The sequence below is a fragment of the Platalea leucorodia genome (assembly GCF_965183815.1).
Source record: "Platalea leucorodia genome assembly, chromosome: 23".
NCBI classification, from domain to species: Eukaryota; Metazoa; Chordata; class Aves; order Pelecaniformes; family Threskiornithidae; genus Platalea; species Platalea leucorodia.
In genome coordinates this window covers 1,710,001-1,728,332 of record NC_138845.1, presented here as the reverse complement: position 1 = coordinate 1,728,332, position 18,332 = coordinate 1,710,001, and the positions used below count along the sequence as shown (strand labels likewise).

Sequence of the window (18,332 nt, the reverse complement as noted above, 5' to 3'; positions counted from 1 at the left end):
GAGGGCCCCCGGGCCGGTGCCGCCCCTGCAGCCCCGGGCCCCGCAGCGTCGCCCCGGGGACCCCATACCGGGCCCGGGCCCGGGGGGGGGCGGGCCGCGATGCGGGGCGGGGCTTAACCCTACGGGGGCGTGGTCTGGCGCGAAGGGGGCGTGGTCTGGCGCGTAAGGGGCGTGGTTTAGCGCAAAACCGGGCGTGGTTTGGCGCAGAAAGGGGCGTGTTCTCCCCGGAGGGGGCGTGTCTGGCGCTGGCCACGCCCCCCGCGGGCTGATATAGCGGCGCACGGGGCGGCGCGGCCCGGCCATGACCCTGCGGCGGCTGCGGCGGCTCCGGCCGAAGGAGGAGGATGCGGCGGCGGCGGCCCCGGAGCGCCCCGGCCCCGCCGACGTCTACCGAGCGCTGGCGGTGGCCGGCGGTACCCTGCCCCGGGTGCGGAAGGTAGGGCTGCCGGCAGCCCCGGGCGCGGGGAGGGCGGGGGAGCCTCCCCGGTGCTCCCGGTTTGTTGCACCCGCGCCGGTGGGGACGCGGCGCCGCGACCGGTAACGGGCTGGGAGGGGACCGGGGGTGCGGGGTGTCCCCGTCCCGTGCGGCCGCTGGTGCCTGCACCCTGCGGGGCTGCCCCGGCGTCTGCTCCGGGGCTCCTGCCCTGCCCCGGTGCCCTCCCCGGGGTCCCGGTCCTGCCCCGGTGACCCCCCCCCAGCCTCTCCTGCCCCAGCATCTGCCCCCCCCCGGTCCCATCCTGCCCCAGCATCTTCCCAGCGTCCCCATCCCACTCCAGCGCTGTCCCCCCAAGCGTCATGTCCTGCCCCAGTTCCTCCCCGCCTCCTGCCCCAGTATCTTCCCTGTGCCCCCACCCCGTCCCAGTGTCCCCCCCAAGCCCCGTGCCCTGTCCCGGTTCTTCCCCACCTCCTGCCCTGCAGCTTTCGGGGCGCAGGGACAGGCCCCCACCCCGCTGTACGTGGCCATGTCACCAGGACCGGAGCGGCCCCGTGGCCCTCGGGCGCTGCCCTGCGGGGAGGGCAGGGGGACGGGGCGTGAGGTACCCCGGGGTCCGGTTTGGGGGGACGCGGAACCAGCCGCCACCGCGTCGCTGGGAAAGCCCCTCTCCGGCGGCGCTGGGGCTGTCACCGCCCCGATGCTCCCCCCGGCCCCGCGGCGCTTCCTGAGCGTCGGGGGGAAGCGAGAGCGGAGCCGACATCCGGAGCAGAAGTGGCTCTCGCGGCCGCGCTGGCCTGGGCTGGGTCACGTGCGGCGGCCTGGCTCCCGCTCACCGGCCGAGGCCACCGCCGGAGATGTCCCCGAGGGGGCTGGGGCGGCCTGCGTCACCTCCCTGTCACTGGGGTGACGTGGGGGCCCGACGTGACGGGCGGCGACTTTTCCTACGGCAAGCGCACCCGATTCTGGTGGTTTTGCGCTTCGACGCCCATGGATGCATTCGGGACAGCCACCCGCGGGGCTGGTGACACCCGCGGGGCTGGTGACACCCGTGTGGCACGGAGCAGAGGGAACCAGTGGCCGGGCCACGTGCCGCTCTCGAGGCACAGCTCATGGTGACGCTGGCCGCACCGCGGCTGCCGGAGCCCAGGGGCCGCGGAGGGGCATTTGGGGACAGCCCTGTCACCTCCTGCCCCGCGGCGAGGGTCCTGCAGTGCCCGGCCGGTCCCTCCGCCCGCCCACGCCTCCGCGCCCTCCACAACGGGGACATTGTCTGGGCCGGGGGGGGGATTTTGCATGAAAAAACCCGACTTTGTGACCACAACAGGGCCCCTCTGTGGCCGGGGCCCCCCCGGAGCGTGGCGTGGGGTGGGGTGCGGCGCGGGCTGACGTCAAAGCGTGGGGCGAGCGCGGAGCAGATGTGAGGGTGGCTTTGAGCACCGATAAAAGCCTCGTTATGCCCGGCCGGCCGGGGGGGCCGCGGGGCGGTGGGTGCACCCGGGCGCTGGTGCGGTGCCGCCTTGGCACGGTGCTCCCCGGGGGTTCGGTGGGGTCCTGCTGGGAGAGCCCCTTTCGGCTGTCCCCGGAGGGGGTGGCAGGGGACGTGCCCCGGGACGGTGTCCCCCGCTGATGGCTCTCCCTCTGCCGCAGGGCGTGGGGTTCAGGTGGGCGTCCCCGAGCCCGTCCCCGGAGGAGCACAGGTAGGGACGGGGGAGCGGGCCCTGCTGGGGGGACACGCAGGAGCGGGGCTGGCGTTGGTGTCCCAGCGGGTCGGGGCTCGGCCCCCCGGACTCCGCTGCGCTCCGGACACTCCGCGGGGGCTGGAAATGGGGCTGATTTTATTGGGGAACCTGGGGCGGCTGAGAGAAACGATGGGGACACAGCGCCCTGGGGGGCCCTGGCACCCCCAGACCCCACGGGGACCTTGCCTGGCACCCACGGTGCTCTGCCCAAGGCCGGTCTGGGGTCCCGGCCCTGGCCCTGGGGGGGGGTCCCAGCCCTGGGGTCCCGGCCCTGGCCCTGGGGGGGGGTCCCGGCCCTGGGGTCCCGGCCCTGGGGTCCCGGCCCTGCCCAGCACAGAGCAAACCCCAAGCCCGAAGCAGCGTTTCATTAGAGAAGCGCCCGAGGCCTCGGTGGGCGAGCCGGGGTCGGGGTGCCCCGGGCCCTGCCTCATCCCTGATCCCCGTGTCCCCCAGGAGGGTGGTGACGCTGGAGAAGAAGTCAGAAGAGACCTTCGGCTTCGAGATCCAGGTGGGTTCCGTGCCGAGCTGTGCCGTGCCGCGCCGAGCCGTGGCGCGCCGCGCTCCCCACCCTCCCAGCCCGCACCTTGCTTTGCATCGAGGGTATTTTTAAATTGTCTCTGAGCCAGGGTTTATTTTTAGCGGTGACGGAGCTGCCTGCTTACCGAAGCCTCCCCCGGCCATGGCGGCGGGGGCGGCCGGGGGGGCCCCGCTTGGGGCGCAGCCAACTGGGGCGAGACCCCCGGGGCCGGGGTGCTGCCCCGCATCGCCCGGCAGCAATGAGATGCTGCGATTGCCACCTCGTGGGTGCTGCCTGGGGGGACCCCGGGGGTCGGGGGGTCCCCGTGCCCCTCACCAGCCCCCCCATTTCAGACCTACGGGCTGCACCACCAGGACAGGAACAGCGTGGAGATGTTCACCTTCGTGTGCCGGGTGCACGGCGGGAGCCCGGCCGAGGCGGCGGGACTCAAGACCGGTGAGCACATCCCCGGGGGGGCCGGGGGGCCCCGGCAGCGGGGACCAGCATCCCTGAGCCCGTTCCCCCCCGCGGCTCCAGGGGACACGATCACAGGGGTGAACGGGCTGAACGTGGAGGGCATCCGGCACCGCGAGATCGTGGAGATCATCAGGAGCTCGGGCAACGTGCTCCGGTGAGCTGGGAGGGTGCGGGGGGGTCCCCGGTGGCCCCCCGCCCCCGGCGCTGACGGCTGCTGCCCCACAGGCTCGACACGCTCTACGGGACGTCCGTCCGGAGGGCTGAGCTGGAGGCCCGGCTGCAGTACCTGAAGGTGAGCGGGGGGCGGCTGGGGGGGCGGGGGGAGCTGGGGACCCCCCCCAGGGTCCTCACCCCCCTCCGCTTCCCCGCAGCAAACGCTCTACGAGAAGTGGGGGGAGTACCGCTCGCTGATGGTGCAGGAGCAGCGGCTGGTGCGGGGTGAGTGGGGGCCGGGGGCGGCTGGGGGGCTCCCCCCGGCCCCCCCTGACCTCCCCGTCGCCGTGTCCCCCGTCAGGCGTCGTGGCCAAGGACCCCAGCATCTACGACACGCTGGAGTCGATCCGCTGGTGCCTGCAGGGTGAGGGGGGGCTGCCCGGCGGCTCCCCCCGCGCCAGCGCCTGCGGCAGCGACGACTCCCTCTACCAAACCTGCCTCTTCGCCTCCGCCGACTCGCTGGATGGGGACAAGGACGGGGACAAGGACGGGGACGGCGGGGGTCCCGCGCCCCCACCGCCACGACCGCGGCCGGCCTTGGCCCGCAGCGCCAGCCTCAAGTGCGGCGGGGGGCCGGGGGCCGCGGGGCGGCTGTGGGCCCGGGCCGGGGACCCCAGGGAGGGGGCGGCCGCCCCCCGAAAGGGCCGGCACAGCAGCTTCCGCCGGCGGCTGCTCAAGTTCATCCCGGGACTGAACCGGGCCCTGGAGGAGGAGGAGAGCCACCTCTAGCCGGGGGCCCCCCCGGCCCCCCCAGGCCTATTTATTTATTTATTGCAAGCGGCTGCGTGCCCCCCACCTCCCCGGGGGCCGCTGGAAGGAGCTCGGGGTCGGCCCTGGGCGTCCCGGCTCGGCCGCCGGCTGTCGCGGCACCGAGGGACGGATGCGGGGACCCTCCCCGAGGCGGCTCGCGAAGCCACCGCTCATCTCAGGAATCAGCCCCCTCCTCGCTGGGGGGCACAGGGGGGCCCGCGTCCCCCCGCCCCGCTCAGGGGCCACGGGGGTCCTGCCTTCCGCCGCCCCGGGGGCTTTTGTACCGTGCCGGCACGCCCGGCGCTCGCCAATACAGAGACTTTTTGCAGCGGTGTGTGGCTGTGACTGGGGGGGACAGAGCCCCGTGGGGCCGGGGACAGGCTGGCTGGGGGGGACGTGGCCCCCGGGGGAGCCCACTGGGCCGCAGCCCCCTTTGCCCTCCCGCTGGCCGGCCGGGCCCCGGGCAGGAAGGCCTTGGGGTGACCCACGTCACCTCGGACCCCGCGTGGGCTCCCGGGGACCCCCGTGTCCCCCCACCCGCCGCAGCCCCGGTGCCGTGGGTCGCGTCCCGGCGCTGCGGGGCCCCGGCCAGGCCCTTCCTGCCCCGCTTCCTCCGGCAGCCGGCGGGAAGCCGGTCCCACCCCGAGCCCTTCCGCCCGCGGGGGCCAGGGTGCCCGCGGGGAGCGGGACGGGCACTGGGGTCCCCCATTGCCCCCCGCTCCCCTGAAGCAGCATCCAGAGGCCTTGGGGGACACAGAGCCCCCCCAGCTGCTGCAGCGAGCACCCACGGGTGCACGGGGGTGGCCTTGCACAAGGGTGGCCTTGCGCGAGCGCTCTGTGCAAGCAGCTCTCTGCCGCAGGCTCCGTGCCTCAGTTTCCCCTCTGGCTTGTGCCCGTCGCTGGCTGGGCCATCGCGTGTTCGGGGAGCTCCCGCACCCCGCAGCCGGGCCCCGGGGTGTCCGGCCGTGGCTCCGCCGTGGGGGGCCCTGCAGGAGGTTTTTGGGGGCAGGGGGAGCTGCGCTGTGCTGCCGTGGGGCGCGTGCTGCAGGGCTGCGTGTGTGCGTGCCGCGGCCGTGCGCGTGCACACGTGTGCCGCGTGCCTGCACGTGTGCGTGGGGCAGGGCCGCGGGGGAGCGTGGGGTCCGGCCGGCCCCCCGCCGCTCTCCTGCCTTGTCCCCGTTCCAGGACGGCTCCGTGCTTGGACATTTATGGTCTGGCTGACGGAGCCGCGCTCGCCTGCGCGCTGCCAGGGTCGGGGCACCCCGTCCCCGTCACGGCCGTCACGGGACCCCCCCTGCGGCAGCTGCCACCCCACGCCGAGCTTTTTTTAGCCCCGACCTGGGGCTGCGTGCGCCCGGGGCTGGGCAGGCGCTGGCCGGACACCGGGGTCACGCGTGGCAGCGGGCAGTGCCGGTGGGGCCGAGGCTGCGGGGTACGGCCCGGGAACGCCCCGCAGCAGCCTGTCATTACCGACAAATATAGGCCCGGGGCAGGGAGCCGGCGCTGGCCACGGGCACCCTGCAACCACCGCCTGGCCGTGGGCACCCTGCGATCCCCCGACACCCACCCGGCCCGTGGGCACCCTGCGATCCCCCGACACCCACCCGGCCCCGGCCACACGGGTCCTGGGCGCAGGGGGAAGGGCCGGCTGGTGGCCACCGTGTCCCCATGTCCTCGCTGGGGCGTTGGGGCGGATCCGGCACCCCCGGGCCGGTGCGAGCCGGGGTTCCCCCCGTGCACCCCCGTGGCCTTGCCGGGGTGACCGGGCTCGGGTTTCCTCCCCCGGAGCCAGCCGGGCCCCGCGGCCTCTCCCGGGGTACAGCTAATCCCGGGTGCGGGGGCCGCCGGCGTCACCCTCCTGCCGCCGGCAGCACCGCCACCGGCTTGGCCACCGAGCGAGGGGTGCGAGGGGGCTGCGACTGGCCACGCTCTGCTCCCCCAGTGGCTCCAGGAACCCCCGAACGGCTCCAGGACCCCCCAATGGCTCCGGGACCCCCCAACGGCTCCGGGACCCCCAATGGCTCCGGGACCCCCCAATGGCTCTGGGACCCCCAACGGCTCCGGGACCCCCCCAATGGCTCCCGGGACCCCCCCCAACGGCTCCGGACCCTCGACAGCTCCGGGCCCCCCTGCCCCGGGGGCTCCTGGCCGAAGCCCCGGGCTGGCACCGCCTGCGCCCCCCGGGTTGCAGCGGCCGCAGCCCCGGGCCGAGCCCCGGTACCGGCCGCGCGGGGTGCGGGGACCCCGGCAGGTCCCGGCCGAGCCCGGGGGATCCCCGCGGGGGCGGCTCCGGTGATGCCGCGGGATCCCGGGGACGTCAGCGGCCAGGTGTGACGTCACGGGGCCCCCGCCTGGGGCGGGCGGCGCGCGGCGGCGGGGCCGGGGCCGGGGCCGGAGCGAGGTAACGGGCGGCGGGAGGAGGCGGCGGCGCCCGGCCCCGGGCCGTCACCCCCGGTACCCCCGCTACCCCCGCTACCCCCGGCCCCCCCGCTCCCGGGGGGGGGCCGTGAGACCGGGCAGGGTCCCGGCAGCTCCCCCCCCCGGGCCCGGGCCCCGCCGGGCCGCCCCGCCGCCCCGGGGATGGGCCGGTGCCCGACACGCACCCCCCGGGGGCTCTGCCGCTGCGGGGGCACCGCCGGGGGCAGCGCCGGGGGCGTTGCAAAGGGCTGGCACTAACGGGGGGGACACTGCTGGGGGGGCACTAACGGGGGGGCACTAACGGGGGTGGCACTAACGGGGGGGCACTAACGGGGGGGCACTAACGGGGGTGGCACTAACGGGGGTGGCACTAACGGGGGGGACATTGCTGGGGTGGCACTAACGGGGGGGCACTAAGGGGGGGCCACTAACGGGGGGGGACATTGCTGATGGCACTAACGGGGGGGACATTGCTGGTGGCACTAACGGGGGGGCACTAAGGAGGGGTGGCACTAATGGGGGGACATCGCTGGTGGCACTAACGGGGGGGCACTAAGGAGGGGTGGCACTAATGGGGGGACATCGCTGGTGGCACTAACGGGGGGGCACTAACGGGGGGGACATCGCTGGTGGCACTAACGGGGGGGACATTGCTGGTGGCACTAACGGGGGTTGCACTAACGGGGGGGCACTAACGGGGGGGACATTGCTGGTGGCACTAACGGGGGGGCACTAACGGGGGGGACATTGCTGGTGGCACTAACGGAGGTGGCACTAACGGGGGGGCACTAACGGGGGGGACATCGCTGGTGGCACTAACGGGGGGGCACTAACGGGGGGACATCGCTGGTGGCACTAACGGGGGGGCACTGACGGGGGCGGGGGACACTGCCCGGGCTGCCCGACCGGGGAGAGGGGAGCGGGCACGGCGGCCGGGCCCCCCGAGACCCCCGGTCCCCCCGGCAGCGGGTCCCGGCGGGCCCCGGGGGTCCCGCGTCCCCGCCCGCCCCTCGCCCTGCCGCCGGCCCGGCCCGGCCCCGCTCGGGCTGAGCTCATCTTTCCAGCCCGCGGGCGCTGTTCCCGGCGCTGGGCGCCCGCCAGCGGCCGCCGCTCTTTCCATCGCCCCGGCCAGGGTCTCCCCGCCGGGACCGGGCGGGGGGGGGCGCGGGGGTCCCGCCGGGGGGCTGCCACCCCGCGTCCCCCCCGGCCCGGGGTTGGCCTCCCCGGGTACCGAGCGGGAGGAGACCGGCAGGTACCGGCAGCGGGGGTGCTGAGCACCGAAGATACCGGCAGCGGGGAGACGGGAGAGCACCGGGGATAACGGCACCGGGGGGTGCCGGCACTGAGGGGGGCACCGGGGGTGGGGGCACCGAGGATGGGGGTACGGGGGATGGGGGCACCGGGGGTGGGGGCACCGGGGATGGGGGTACCGGGGGTGGGGGGTACCGAGGGAGCGCCGAGGATAACGGCACCGGAGATATCGGCACCGGGGGTGGGGGTACCGGGGATGGGGGGCACCGACGGAGCACCGGGGATAACGGCACCGGAGATGGGGGCGCCGAGAGGACACCGGGGATACCGGCACCGGAGATACCGGCACCGAGGGGGGACCGGGGATGGGGGCACCGGGGATGGGGGCACCGGGGATGGGGGCACCGGGGTACCAGCGGCGAGGGGACACCGCGGATACCGGCACCGAAGGGGAACCGAGGATGGGGGCACCGAGGACACCGGCCCCGGGGACACCGGTGCAGACACCGGGACCGGGACCGGGACCGGGGCCTCCCTCCCCCCCGCGCCCCCCCCCCCCCCGCCGGCGGCCCCGGGAGCCCCGGGAAGGGGGGGGGGCGGGGGGCGCCCGGGCTATTTTTAGCCGGGGCCGCGCGGGTATTTTTAGCGCGGGCGCCGCGGTTGCGTCAATGGAACCCCGCGTGCGTCACGGCCGCGCCCCCGCCGGAACCGCCCCCCCCCCGCGCCTTCTACGGCGCCGCCGTGCGTCACGGGCCCGCGCGCCGCCCCGCGCGTCACCGAGCGCTTAAGAGAAAGTAGTGGCGGGGCCGGAGCCCGGCGGAGCCCGCGCAGCGGCGGCGGCGGAGCGGGAACCGGAGCCGGAGCCCCGCCGCGCCGGCACCCGGGTACGGGGGGCAGCGGGGGCGGGACGTCCCGGGGGCGGCGGGGACGGGGGGTGCGCTCGGGGTCGGGTGGCACCGGCGGGAGAGCGGGGGTTCGGCGTCCCGGTGGCACCGGGGGCTCGGGGCGGCGGGCGTCCTGCAAAGGGCGTGGGGTCGGGCGTCCCGGTGGCACCGGGGGGAGCCGGGTCGGGTGTCCCCGGAGCACCGGGAGCTCGGAGCGGCGGGTGTCCCGGTGGTACCAGGGAGAACCGGGTCGAGTGTCCCGGTGCTGCCGGCGGCGAGTTGCGGCGGGCGTCCTGCAAAATGCATAGGGTCGGGCGGCACCGGGGGGACCCGGTTTGGGCATCCCGGTGGCACCGGGAGGAGCCGGCTCGGGTGTCCCGCTGCTACCGGCGGCGAGTTGCAGCGGGCGTCCTGCAAAGTGCATGGGGTCGGGCGTCCCGGTGGCACCCGGGGAAGCCGGTTTGGGCGTCCCGGTGGCACCGGGGGAGCCAGATCGGGTGTCCCGGTGCTACCGGCGGCGAGTTGCACCAGGCGTCCTGCAAAGTGCATGGGATCAGGCGTCCCGGTGGCAGCGGGGGAGCCGGGTCGGGTGTCCCGGTAGCACCGGGAGCTCAGGGCGGCAGGCGTCCTGCAAAGTGCATGGGATCGAGCGTCCCAGTGGCACTGAGGGGAGCTGGGGCTCGCGTGTCCGTGAGTCCCGGTGATCCCCGGTGCCACCGGCAGAGTCGTGGGTGCCGGTGGCAGGGACCGGGCTGGCCTGGCAGCGGCTGCGTTTTGGCAGGGCGAGGCGGCAGGTGCCGGCAGGGAGGTGGGCAGCGTTACCCCCCACCGCCGCTGCCGGCTGCTCTCGCCCACCCGCGGCCCAGGGCCCGGTGCCAGGGGCTGCCACCAGCCTGCGCGGGCAGCGACCTCCAGGCCTGGGCACAGGCAGCTGCCTGCACTCCCAAACGAGGAATCTGCAATTCCTGCCCGGGCCGTGGGCAGCGCGGGGGCCGCTGCGGGAATTTGTGCCTGGTCGCACGGGGGGTTCGTGGCAGGGGGGACCCCAAACATCGCCGGCCGGCCAAGGCAAAAGCGTTTGAATAAGGAAGCGGCGACCGCGCCGGGCGCTGCCCGCTGCTGCCAGGCAAACCCCGCGGCGGGCCGCAGGGAGGGACGAGGCTTTGCATAGCCCGGCCGGGGATTTGCAGCCGGGATTTGCATGCAGGCGAGGAAAGCTGCCACTGGCAGAGCCGGTGTCCCCTGCTGCCATGGCCCCAGCGCGGCCTCGTGCCTCCGGCCGTCTGGGGGGACAGGAGGCAGCCGCGGAGTCACTGTCCCCTCTGAACCCACCGTCAGAGCCCGGCACAGCCCTGGTCCCCGGCGGACGAGCACTAACCCTACTGGGGCACTGGGAGCGGGCTGGGGACCGGTGCCACCCCGTGGGTGCCAGGGCTGGACCCACGCTGGGTATTTTTAAACCTGGCTCCCCGGGCGCGTATCGGCTTTCTGGGCGCCGGTGAAAGCTGCCCGGACTTGGCTGGGGGAAGCCGGGGGCCGGCGGGTGAGCTGGCAGCGGTGCCGTGCCGGGGCTGCGGCAGCCGGGGGCCAGGCGCAGCGTGACCTTTAAAGGTCTGCAAGATGAATTACATTATCGTCTTGCCATCGGGGTCACTCCTGGCTTGGCTTTCAGCTGGACCCGGGACTCCTGTTACGTCTTACGTGGGGCCGGATCCGTGCCGCGGTGCCGGGGGGCTGCGGGGCCGGGGGTGGGCTCCTCTTTCCCGCCGCAGCCGGCGCGTCCGGCTGCGTTTGCTTTTCCGAAAGGCTTCGAAACGGGTGGGGGGGGGAGTCGGACCCTCGAGCCCTGGTTCAGCCCCGGCTCTGGCTTTCCCCGGCCAGCCCGGGGCTCGGGAATCTGCCGGCCGCATTCCTCCCTCCTTCCCTTTCGGCAGCTTTGCTAAGCCAGCGTTTTGGGGAACGTCCTTTGTGCCCATTGGCTGCGGTGTGACCTTTCCCGGGGACGGCAGCGGCCGCCACCGGACAGCCAGCGGCTCCGGGGGTCCAGCTCCGGCCCCGGCTGCCTGCGAGGGGGATCCTGGGGAAGCCCCCGCGCTTTTCACCCCGTCTCCATCCCCCGCCCGGGACGGAGGGGCCGCCGGGGGTGGGTGCGGCGGCCTGGTCCCCCTTGACGCCCCGCTCTCTCCGCAGAGATGCCCTGCATCCAGGCGCAGTACGGCACGGCGGGCGCCGGCCCCTGCGAGCGCTGCCCGGCCGAGCTGCTCAGCCCCGAGGGCGGCCGCTTCCCCATGGAGGTGGCCGGCGCGGACCTGGCGGCCGCCCCCGCCCTGCCCAGCTTCAGCACCTTCATGGAGGGCTACGCCGGTGAGTTCGACGCCTTCCTCTACCAGCTGCCGGCCGGCAGCCAGCCCACCGCCACCGCCGCTGCCTTCAAGCTGGAGGACTTCCAGGTGTACGGCTGCTACCCCGGCACCTTTGGCGGGCAGCCGGACGAGACCCTCTCCTCCAGCGGCTCGGACTGTTACGGCAGCCCCTGCTCCGTCCCCTCGCCCGCCACGCCGGGCTTCCAGCCGCCCCAGGCTCCGGGCTGGGAAAGCTCCTTCGGGGCGTACTCGACCCCGCCGAACTACGAGGGCGGGAGGCCCTGGGCTGAGCCGGCCAAGGGCGGTGGGTCGCAGCCCCCCTTCTTCGCCTTCGGCCCCCCGGCACCCAGCCCCGGCGGGTCCCCCGGGACCCTGAAGGGGCAGCCGGGCCCCTCGCCCCGCCTGGACCCGCGGCTGCTGGACACGGACGCCTTCGCCCTGGCCCAGGGCTCCCCCGGGGGCTTCGCCGGGCTGCCCCTGGCCCCCGCCTCGCCGCTGCTGGAGGGGCCGGCGCTGGCCCCCACCAAGGCTCGCAGCCCCGGGGCCGGCGAGGGCCGCTGCGCCGTCTGCGGGGACAACGCCTCCTGCCAGCACTACGGCGTGCGCACCTGCGAGGGCTGCAAGGGCTTCTTCAAGGTAAGGGGACCCCCCCGCCGGCCCCGCCGCGGGATGTTCCCACAGTGCTTTGCAGCAGCGGGAGGATGCTGCGGGTCACCCCGGGGAGGGGCAGGGCAGGGAGCGTGGCCCCGGGAGCCCTCCCCACGGATGCGGAGCCGGATGCCGGGCTGGAGAGGGAGGCAGGGGAGGACAGAAGGGCTTTTGTTCGGTGGCTCGGCGCCCCAGGCTGAGCTTGGGCTGCTCCTTCCCCGCCCGCAGCGCACGGTGCAGAAGAACGCCAAGTACATCTGCCTGGCCAACAAGGACTGCCCCGTAGACAAGCGGCGGAGGAACCGCTGCCAGTTCTGCCGCTTCCAGAAGTGCCTGGCCGTCGGCATGGTCAAAGAAGGTACCGGGACCCCGTCCTGGGGTGGGGGGGGCCCAGCAGGAGTGGGGGGCCCCGCTCCGCGGCCCACCTGGCTGCGCTGAGGACAGACACACTCATTGCACGTCCCTCGCCGCAGTGGTCCGGACCGACAGCCTGAAGGGGCGGCGGGGCCGGCTGCCCTCCAAGCCCAAGCAGCCGCCGGACACGTCCCCCGTCAGCCTCATCACCTCCCTGGTGCGGGCGCACATCGACTCCGTCCCCAGTGCCACCAAGCTCGACTACTCCAAGGTAGGGCCAGTACCACCCCGCGCCCTCCCCGGGCCCGCGCCAGGGCCGGATCCTGACCCCGTCCCCGCGGCAGTTCCAGGATTCGGCGCCGTGCCAGTTCGAGAAGGAGGATTCGGTGGACGTGCAGCAGTTTTACGACCTGCTCACCGGCTCCATGGACGTCATCCGCAAGTGGGCTGAGAAGATCCAGGGCTTTGCTGAGCTGCCCAAGGAGGACCAGGACCTGCTGCTGGAGTCAGCCTTCCTCGAGCTCTTCATCCTGCGCCTGGCGTACCGGTGAGCCCCGGCACGGCGCGGCATGGCACGGCACGGCGGGGAGCCCGGGGCCGTGCCGGGGGGGTGACGCGTGGTTGTGCCCACAGCTCCAAGCCGGAGGAAGGGAAACTCATCTTCTGCAACGGGGTGGTGCTGCACCGCCTGCAGTGCGTGCGGGGCTTCGGCGAGTGGATCGACGCCATCCTCGAGTTCTCCCAGAGCCTGCACCGCATGAGCGTCGACATCCCCTCCTTCTCCTGCCTCGCCGCCCTCGTCATCATCACAGGTGAGACCCCCCCACCGGTCCCCACCCCGCCACTGTCCCCTTCCCCACCCTGCGGCCGTCACCCTGGCCTCACGCCTCCGTGTCCCCCCCACCTAGACCGCCATGGGCTGAAGGAGCCGAAGCGGGTGGAGGAGCTGCAGAACCGCATCGTGGGCTGCCTCAAGGACCACGTGGCGGCGGCGGGGGCCGAGCCGGGCCGCCCCGGCTGCCTCTCCAAGCTGCTGGGCAAACTGCCCGAGCTGCGCAGCCTCTGCACCCAGGGCCTCCAGCGCATCTTCTACCTGAAGCTGGAGGACCTGGTGCCACCACCGCCCATCGTCGACAAGATCTTCATGGACACGCTGCCCTTCTGAGCCCCCGGCGGGGGGGCTGCTGCCAGCCCCCGAGCCCCCGGGGACGCCTGGATCAGCCCCGGGGACGCCCGGGTCCCCCATGTGCCTTCACGGCGCCGGACGCAGACGCACAGCAGCCCCGGTGCCTTTCCCCCCCGGGGGGGGCATCGCCGGCACGGCGCTCCCCTTCTCCCCTGTAAAAATGCCCCCGTTGTAAATAGCGAGCGGCCGGATCCTGTACAGAGCGGGGAGCGCGGGACGGGGAGGGGGCTCCGGCCCCCCAGCCTCGTCCCCCTCCCCTTTATATATTTTTTTTCTTTTTTTTTTTTTTTTTTTTTTTCCCTCTTTTGGCCATTTTCTGTATATAAACTTGTACGTACATCGAGAGCCACCGAAAGGGGCTGTATCTCTTGTGCGTCCCCCCTGCTAATATCATCTATATTTAATATACGGTGATTTGGAGGGGGGGTGGCAGAGTGCCAGGGCTGGGGACAGCCGGGGTGGGGACAGCCGGGGCGCCGGAGCCGCACGTTGCCCACGCCGCTGCCCTTGAACCGTCACTCACCCCTGCGGCGGCGGCTGCCGCGGCCCCGCACCTGTCACCCGCCTGATTTATCCTCCCCAAAATAACCGGGAAGCGTGACCGGGTCCCCCCCTCCCGTGTCCCCGGGGCCGCGGCCATTGGCAGGGCCAGCCCTGGCCGGGGCGGGGGGGACGCGGCGTTGGGGGTCCCCGTGCCAGCCCGGGTCTCAGGGGGCTGGGGACAGGGTTGGGGGTCCCGGTGCGTGGCGGGGGACGCCGGGCTGGCGCAGTCCCCCCGCTTGTCCCCTTCTTCCTGCTGGGGACAGCCTGGCCCCGGAGCAAATGTTAACGGGGACACCAAGGGCCGGTGCCGAACAAGGGCCACATTGAGGCGCTGGGCTGGGGGGGCCCCGCGGCGGCGCACAACAAGGGCCCCTCTGTCCCCCCCGCCCCCGCCGTGGGGACAGCGCTGACGCACGGCGGTGCCACGGCCGGGGGGTCGGTCTGCGGGGGGCCAGGGGAGCCGCGGGGACGGGGTGGGCCACCGGCATGGCACGGCATGGCTCTGCTCCGGCCGTGGGGCGGGAGTGGACGTGCCATGGGACAGAAATGGCCGTGCTGTGCCATGGGGCAAGAACGGCCGTGCCGTGGGGCAGGAATGGCTGTGCTCTGCCATGGGGCAGGAACGGCCGTGCCATGGGGCAGGAACGGCCGTGCTGTGCCATGGGACAGAAATGGCCGTGCCGTGGGGCAGGAACGGCCGTGCTGTGCCATGGGGCAGGAACGGCCGTGCTGTGGGGCAGGAATGGCCGTGCTGTGCCATGGGGCAGGAACGGCCATGCCATGGGGCAGGAACGGCCGTGCTGTGCCATGGGGCAGGAATGGCCGTGCCGTGGGGCAGGAATGGCCGTGCTGTGCCATGGGGCAGGAATGGCCATGCCGTGGGGCAGGAATGGCTGTGCCGTGCCATGCTGTGCCGTGCCACAGATCAGCAGCTGCCTGTCCCAACGTCCATCCCGGTGCCGACCCACACCCCAAAGCCACCAGGGAGGGCAGCCCCCGGCACCCCGAGGCCACCGGCCGGGTCAGAGCGGGGTGGCGGGTCCCTGTCCCCTCCCCACGGCACAGGGCTGGCCTCTGCCCACCTTGTCCCCAACCCTGTCCCTGTCCCCAGCCCCTTGGCAGGGGCTGCTGCAGGAGGGACGGGGACGATGGTGCCAGCAGGGCCAGGTAAAAATAGCCCGGGGGCCAGCTCCAGCCACGCCGGTTGCCCCGGGGCTGCACGGCACAGGCACATGTGTCACGGCGTGTGCCCGGCCCTCCGCCCGGTGACATGCCACAGCCACAGCCCTCCCTGTTATTTACACCGGGACACGTGGCCCCACGGCGGCGTGGGCAGCCTGGTGCCAGTGCCCCAGATCCCCGTGTCCCCATGCCCCTGTGTCCCCCGTGCCCATCCGGTCCCATGTCCCCCTGTCCCCCATGTCCCTTTGTCCATCCATCTCCCTGTCCCTGTGTCCCCCATGTCCCCCTGTCCCCTATGTCCCCGCGTCCATCCATTCCCATGTCCCCCATGTCCCTGTGTCCATCCATCCCCCTGTCCCTGTGTGTCCCCGCCCTCCATGTCCCTCTCTCCAGTATCCGCTGTGTCCCTGTGCCCTGTGTCCCCATATCCCCGTGTCCCCCTGTCCCTTGTGTCCGTATGTCCCCATGTCCCCCCTTTCCTTTTGTCCCCGTGTCCCCCATGCCCCTGTGGTCCCATGTGCTTGTGTCTCTGCCTTCTTCATGTCCCCATATTGGTGTCCCCCATGTCCATCCATTCCCATGTCCTCCATGTCCCCATGTCCATCCATCTCCCTGTCCCCCATGTCCACATGTCCATCCATCCCCCTGTCCCTGTGTCCCCCCGCCCCCCATGTCCCTGTCTCCAGTATCCCCTGTGTCCCTGTGCCCCGTGCCCCCCTATCCCCGTGTCCCCCTGTCCCTTCTGTCCATATGTCCCCCCTTTCCTTATGTCCCCTTGTCCCCCGTGGCCCCATGTCCTCGTGTCCCTGCTTTCCCCATGTCCCCATATTGGTGTCCCCCGTGGCCCCGTGGCCCCCTGGCCCCTGCCCGTGTCCTGTGTCCCCACGTAGGTCCCCCCGTTGTCCCCTGTTGCCGTGCCCCCCCCGGCCCGGGCCATGGCCCTGCGGGGGTCACCGGGGCCACCGGACCCCAGCCCCGCCGCAGTACCGCCGCGGAGCCTGCAGCCCAGGGGGCGCTGTGCGCCCGGCAGCGCCCCGAGGAAATGAGCCGCTCTGCGCCGTCCAGCTCTGTGGCGCCCGCTCCCGGACCGAACCAAGCGTGGGGGGGGGAGAGCCGAGGAACGGGGACGGCGATTCCGCCCCCAGGGCCGCACCGCGGCCGGGAAACGGCATTGAAGGGCAGAGCGTTAACGACAAGAGGCGTATAGTGAGGAAACACGGCTGCTGCGGCGGGAGGCGCCGCCACATCCGTAGGTGGTGTGTCCCATCCCCCCCTATGCGGATGGATCGCTCCACTTCCCTCCTCCCCGCGGTCAGATGGTCGGGCCCGGGCGGTGAGTGCGGGGGCCGGGCCCCGGGAGAGGGGAGCGGGGCCCCGGGGGTGAGGGGGGCCGGGCCCCGGGAGAGGGGAGCGGGGCCCCGGGGGTGAGGGGGGCCGGGCCCCGGGAGAGGGGAGCGGGGCCCCGGGGGTGAGGGGGGCCGGGCCCCGGGAGAGGGGAGCGGGGCCCCGGGGGTGAGGGGGGCCGGGCCCCGGGAGAGGGGAGCGGGGCCCCGGAGAGGCTGAGGGGACCGGGGGTGAGGGGGGCCGGGGCCCGGGAGAGGGGAAAGGGGCCCCGGGGGTGAGGGAGGCCGGGGCCCCGGGAGAGGCTGAATGGGCCGGAGCCGTGGGGCTGAGGGGATGGGGGCCCCGGGAGAGGGTGAGGGGACCGGGACCGTGGGTGAAGGTGGCTGGGGGTCGCGGGGGGCCTCGACCGGGAGCCCTGGGCCCCTGCGAGGTGGGGGGGGGCCGGACCGGGATGCCTGGGTGCCTGTGGGGTGTGAGGGAGCCAGAGCAGGATACGTGGGTCCCCGTGGGGTGGAGAGGGCACACGCAGGGACAGCAGGGTCCCCAGAGCGTGGGTAAAGGGGGTTGGTAGAGGGGCTGTTACCCGGGGCTGCTGCCCAAGCAGGGGCACAACTAACCCCCCCCAACACCCTTCTTTCCCCCCAGGACCCGCCGTCGCGCCCGCCCCGGAGCCGCCCCCGCCATGAACTGCCGCGCGGAGGTGCTGGAGGTGTCGGTGGAGGGTCGGCAGGTGGAGGAGGCCATGCTGGCGGTGCTCCACACCGTCCTGCTGCACCGCAGCACCGGCAAGTTCCACTACAAGAAGGAGGGCACCTACTCCATCGGCACCGTGGGCACCCAGGACGTGGACTGTGACTTCATCGACTTCGCCTACGTCCGTGTCTCCTCCGAGGAGCTGGACCGGGCCCTCCGCAAGGCCGTCGGGGAGTTCAAGGTAAGGACCCCCACGGGACCCGGCAGGGCTGAAAGCGGGAGCTTAAAAACCTGCGGGCTGTGCCGTGTCCTCGCCTGCGAGGGGAAGGTCAGTCCCTGGCCCCCCCTGAGCGGAGCCACGTGCTCTCGGCAGGATGCGCTGCGCAACTCGGGCAGCGACGGGATGGGGCAGATCTCCCTGGAGTTCTACCAGAAGAAGAAGTCGCGCTGGCCCTTCTCGGATGAGTGCATCCCCTGGGAGCTGTGGACCATCAAGGTGAACGTGGTGAACCTGGCTAACGAGCAGGAGCGGCAGATCTGCCGGGAGAAGGTGGGCGAGAAGCTCTGCGAGAAGATCATCAACATCGTGGAGGTGATGAACCGCCACGAGTACCTGCCCAAGATGCCCACCCAGTCGGAGGTGGACAACGTCTTTGACACTAGCCTGAAGGACGTGCAGCCCTACCTGTACAAGATCTCCTACCAGATCACGGACTCCCTGGGCACCTCGGTCACCACCACCATGCGCCGGCTCATCAAGGACACGCTGGCTCTGTAGGGCCGGGTGCCACCAAGGCAGGTTCACCCCGCGCGGTGGCACCTCTCCGGCACAGCCCCTGGCTCTTTGGGACAGCGTCTCTGCTTGGATCCTTCCTCTCCGCCTCCAAAAAGCCTCTGCAGGGAGCTGGACTCGGCCTGGCCCTTAATTGGGGGGTGCTGCTGGTTGGTTTGCACTGCAGGGCACTCGCCCGTCCTGGAGAACCGGCTCGGTGGCTCCCAGGTTGGCTGAGGGGTGGTGAGTCCTCGGGGCGGGAGCTGCCGGTCGGCCTGGTCGGCACGCGTGGCACTGGCACCGGCTCGGCGCCGGGCCCGTGGCCCGGCAGAGCGATGCGGGGGATCAGCACGGAGCGGGGACGGCATCTGAACGGCATCCAGCCCTGCCTGCGGCCGCTCTCCAGCTCGCTCTGCGCGCCGTGGCCAGCACCAGCCTCGTCCCCCGTCACCGCCTGTCCCCCCTGGTGGCACCCTGTTCCTGGGACCGAGCCGCTTCCCTGCGGGGCCCGGAGACGAGCTCGCTGCCTCCTCGGGGGCAAAATAAAGTATTTCTCCTTTCA

At 73.2% G+C, this 18,332-nt stretch overlaps 3 protein-coding genes across 4 annotated transcripts; all 3 read left to right on the top strand.

Moving 5' to 3' along the window:
• Nucleotides 1–301: 301 nt before the first annotated feature.
• On the top strand, nucleotides 302–4,460 carry TAMALIN (trafficking regulator and scaffold protein tamalin; the record flags this gene model as incomplete). Its single annotated transcript, XM_082332478.1, has 8 exons — nucleotides 302–436; nucleotides 2,084–2,133; nucleotides 2,629–2,683; nucleotides 3,046–3,148; nucleotides 3,230–3,323; nucleotides 3,395–3,461; nucleotides 3,541–3,607; nucleotides 3,684–4,460. 8 exons carry the CDS (start codon nucleotides 302–304, stop codon nucleotides 4,109–4,111), a joined length of 999 nt encoding a protein of 332 aa, XP_082188604.1. The 3' UTR covers nucleotides 4,112–4,460.
• Nucleotides 4,461–8,623: 4,163 nt separating this feature from the next.
• Nucleotides 8,624–13,581, top strand: NR4A1 (nuclear receptor subfamily 4 group A member 1). The gene is made up of 7 exons (XM_082332573.1): nucleotides 8,624–8,685; nucleotides 10,876–11,684; nucleotides 11,925–12,054; nucleotides 12,170–12,321; nucleotides 12,395–12,597; nucleotides 12,684–12,862; nucleotides 12,959–13,581. The coding sequence occupies exons 2-7, from the start codon at nucleotides 10,878–10,880 to the stop codon at nucleotides 13,213–13,215; spliced, it is 1,728 nt and encodes a 575-aa protein (XP_082188699.1). The 5' UTR covers nucleotides 8,624–8,685; nucleotides 10,876–10,877; the 3' UTR covers nucleotides 13,216–13,581.
• A 2,672-nt stretch (nucleotides 13,582–16,253) lies between these two features.
• On the top strand, nucleotides 16,254–18,332 carry ATG101 (autophagy related 101). 2 transcript variants are annotated; one of them, XM_082332353.1, is made up of 3 exons: nucleotides 16,254–16,294; nucleotides 16,951–17,239; nucleotides 17,372–18,332. In XM_082332353.1, exons 1-3 carry the CDS (start codon nucleotides 16,278–16,280, stop codon nucleotides 17,774–17,776), a joined length of 711 nt encoding a protein of 236 aa, XP_082188479.1. In that variant the 5' UTR covers nucleotides 16,254–16,277; the 3' UTR covers nucleotides 17,777–18,332. The 2 variants fall into 2 exon arrangements, with proteins under 2 accessions (XP_082188479.1, XP_082188480.1); XM_082332354.1 differs by lacking the exon at nucleotides 16,254–16,294 and adding an exon at nucleotides 16,417–16,473.

Coding starts and splice junctions, on each gene's coding strand:
- NR4A1 (XM_082332573.1), top strand. CDS start 10,878: ATGCCCTGCATCCAGGCGCAGTACGGCACGGCGGGCGCCGGCCCCTGC. Junction 12,055..12,169: donor CGTCGGCATGGTCAAAGAAG/GTACCGGGACCC, acceptor CCCTCGCCGCAG/TGGTCCGGACCGACAGCCTG. Junction 12,598..12,683: donor ATCCTGCGCCTGGCGTACCG/GTGAGCCCCGGC, acceptor TTGTGCCCACAG/CTCCAAGCCGGAGGAAGGGA.
- ATG101 (XM_082332353.1), top strand. Junction 17,240..17,371: donor AGGCCGTCGGGGAGTTCAAG/GTAAGGACCCCC, acceptor TGCTCTCGGCAG/GATGCGCTGCGCAACTCGGG.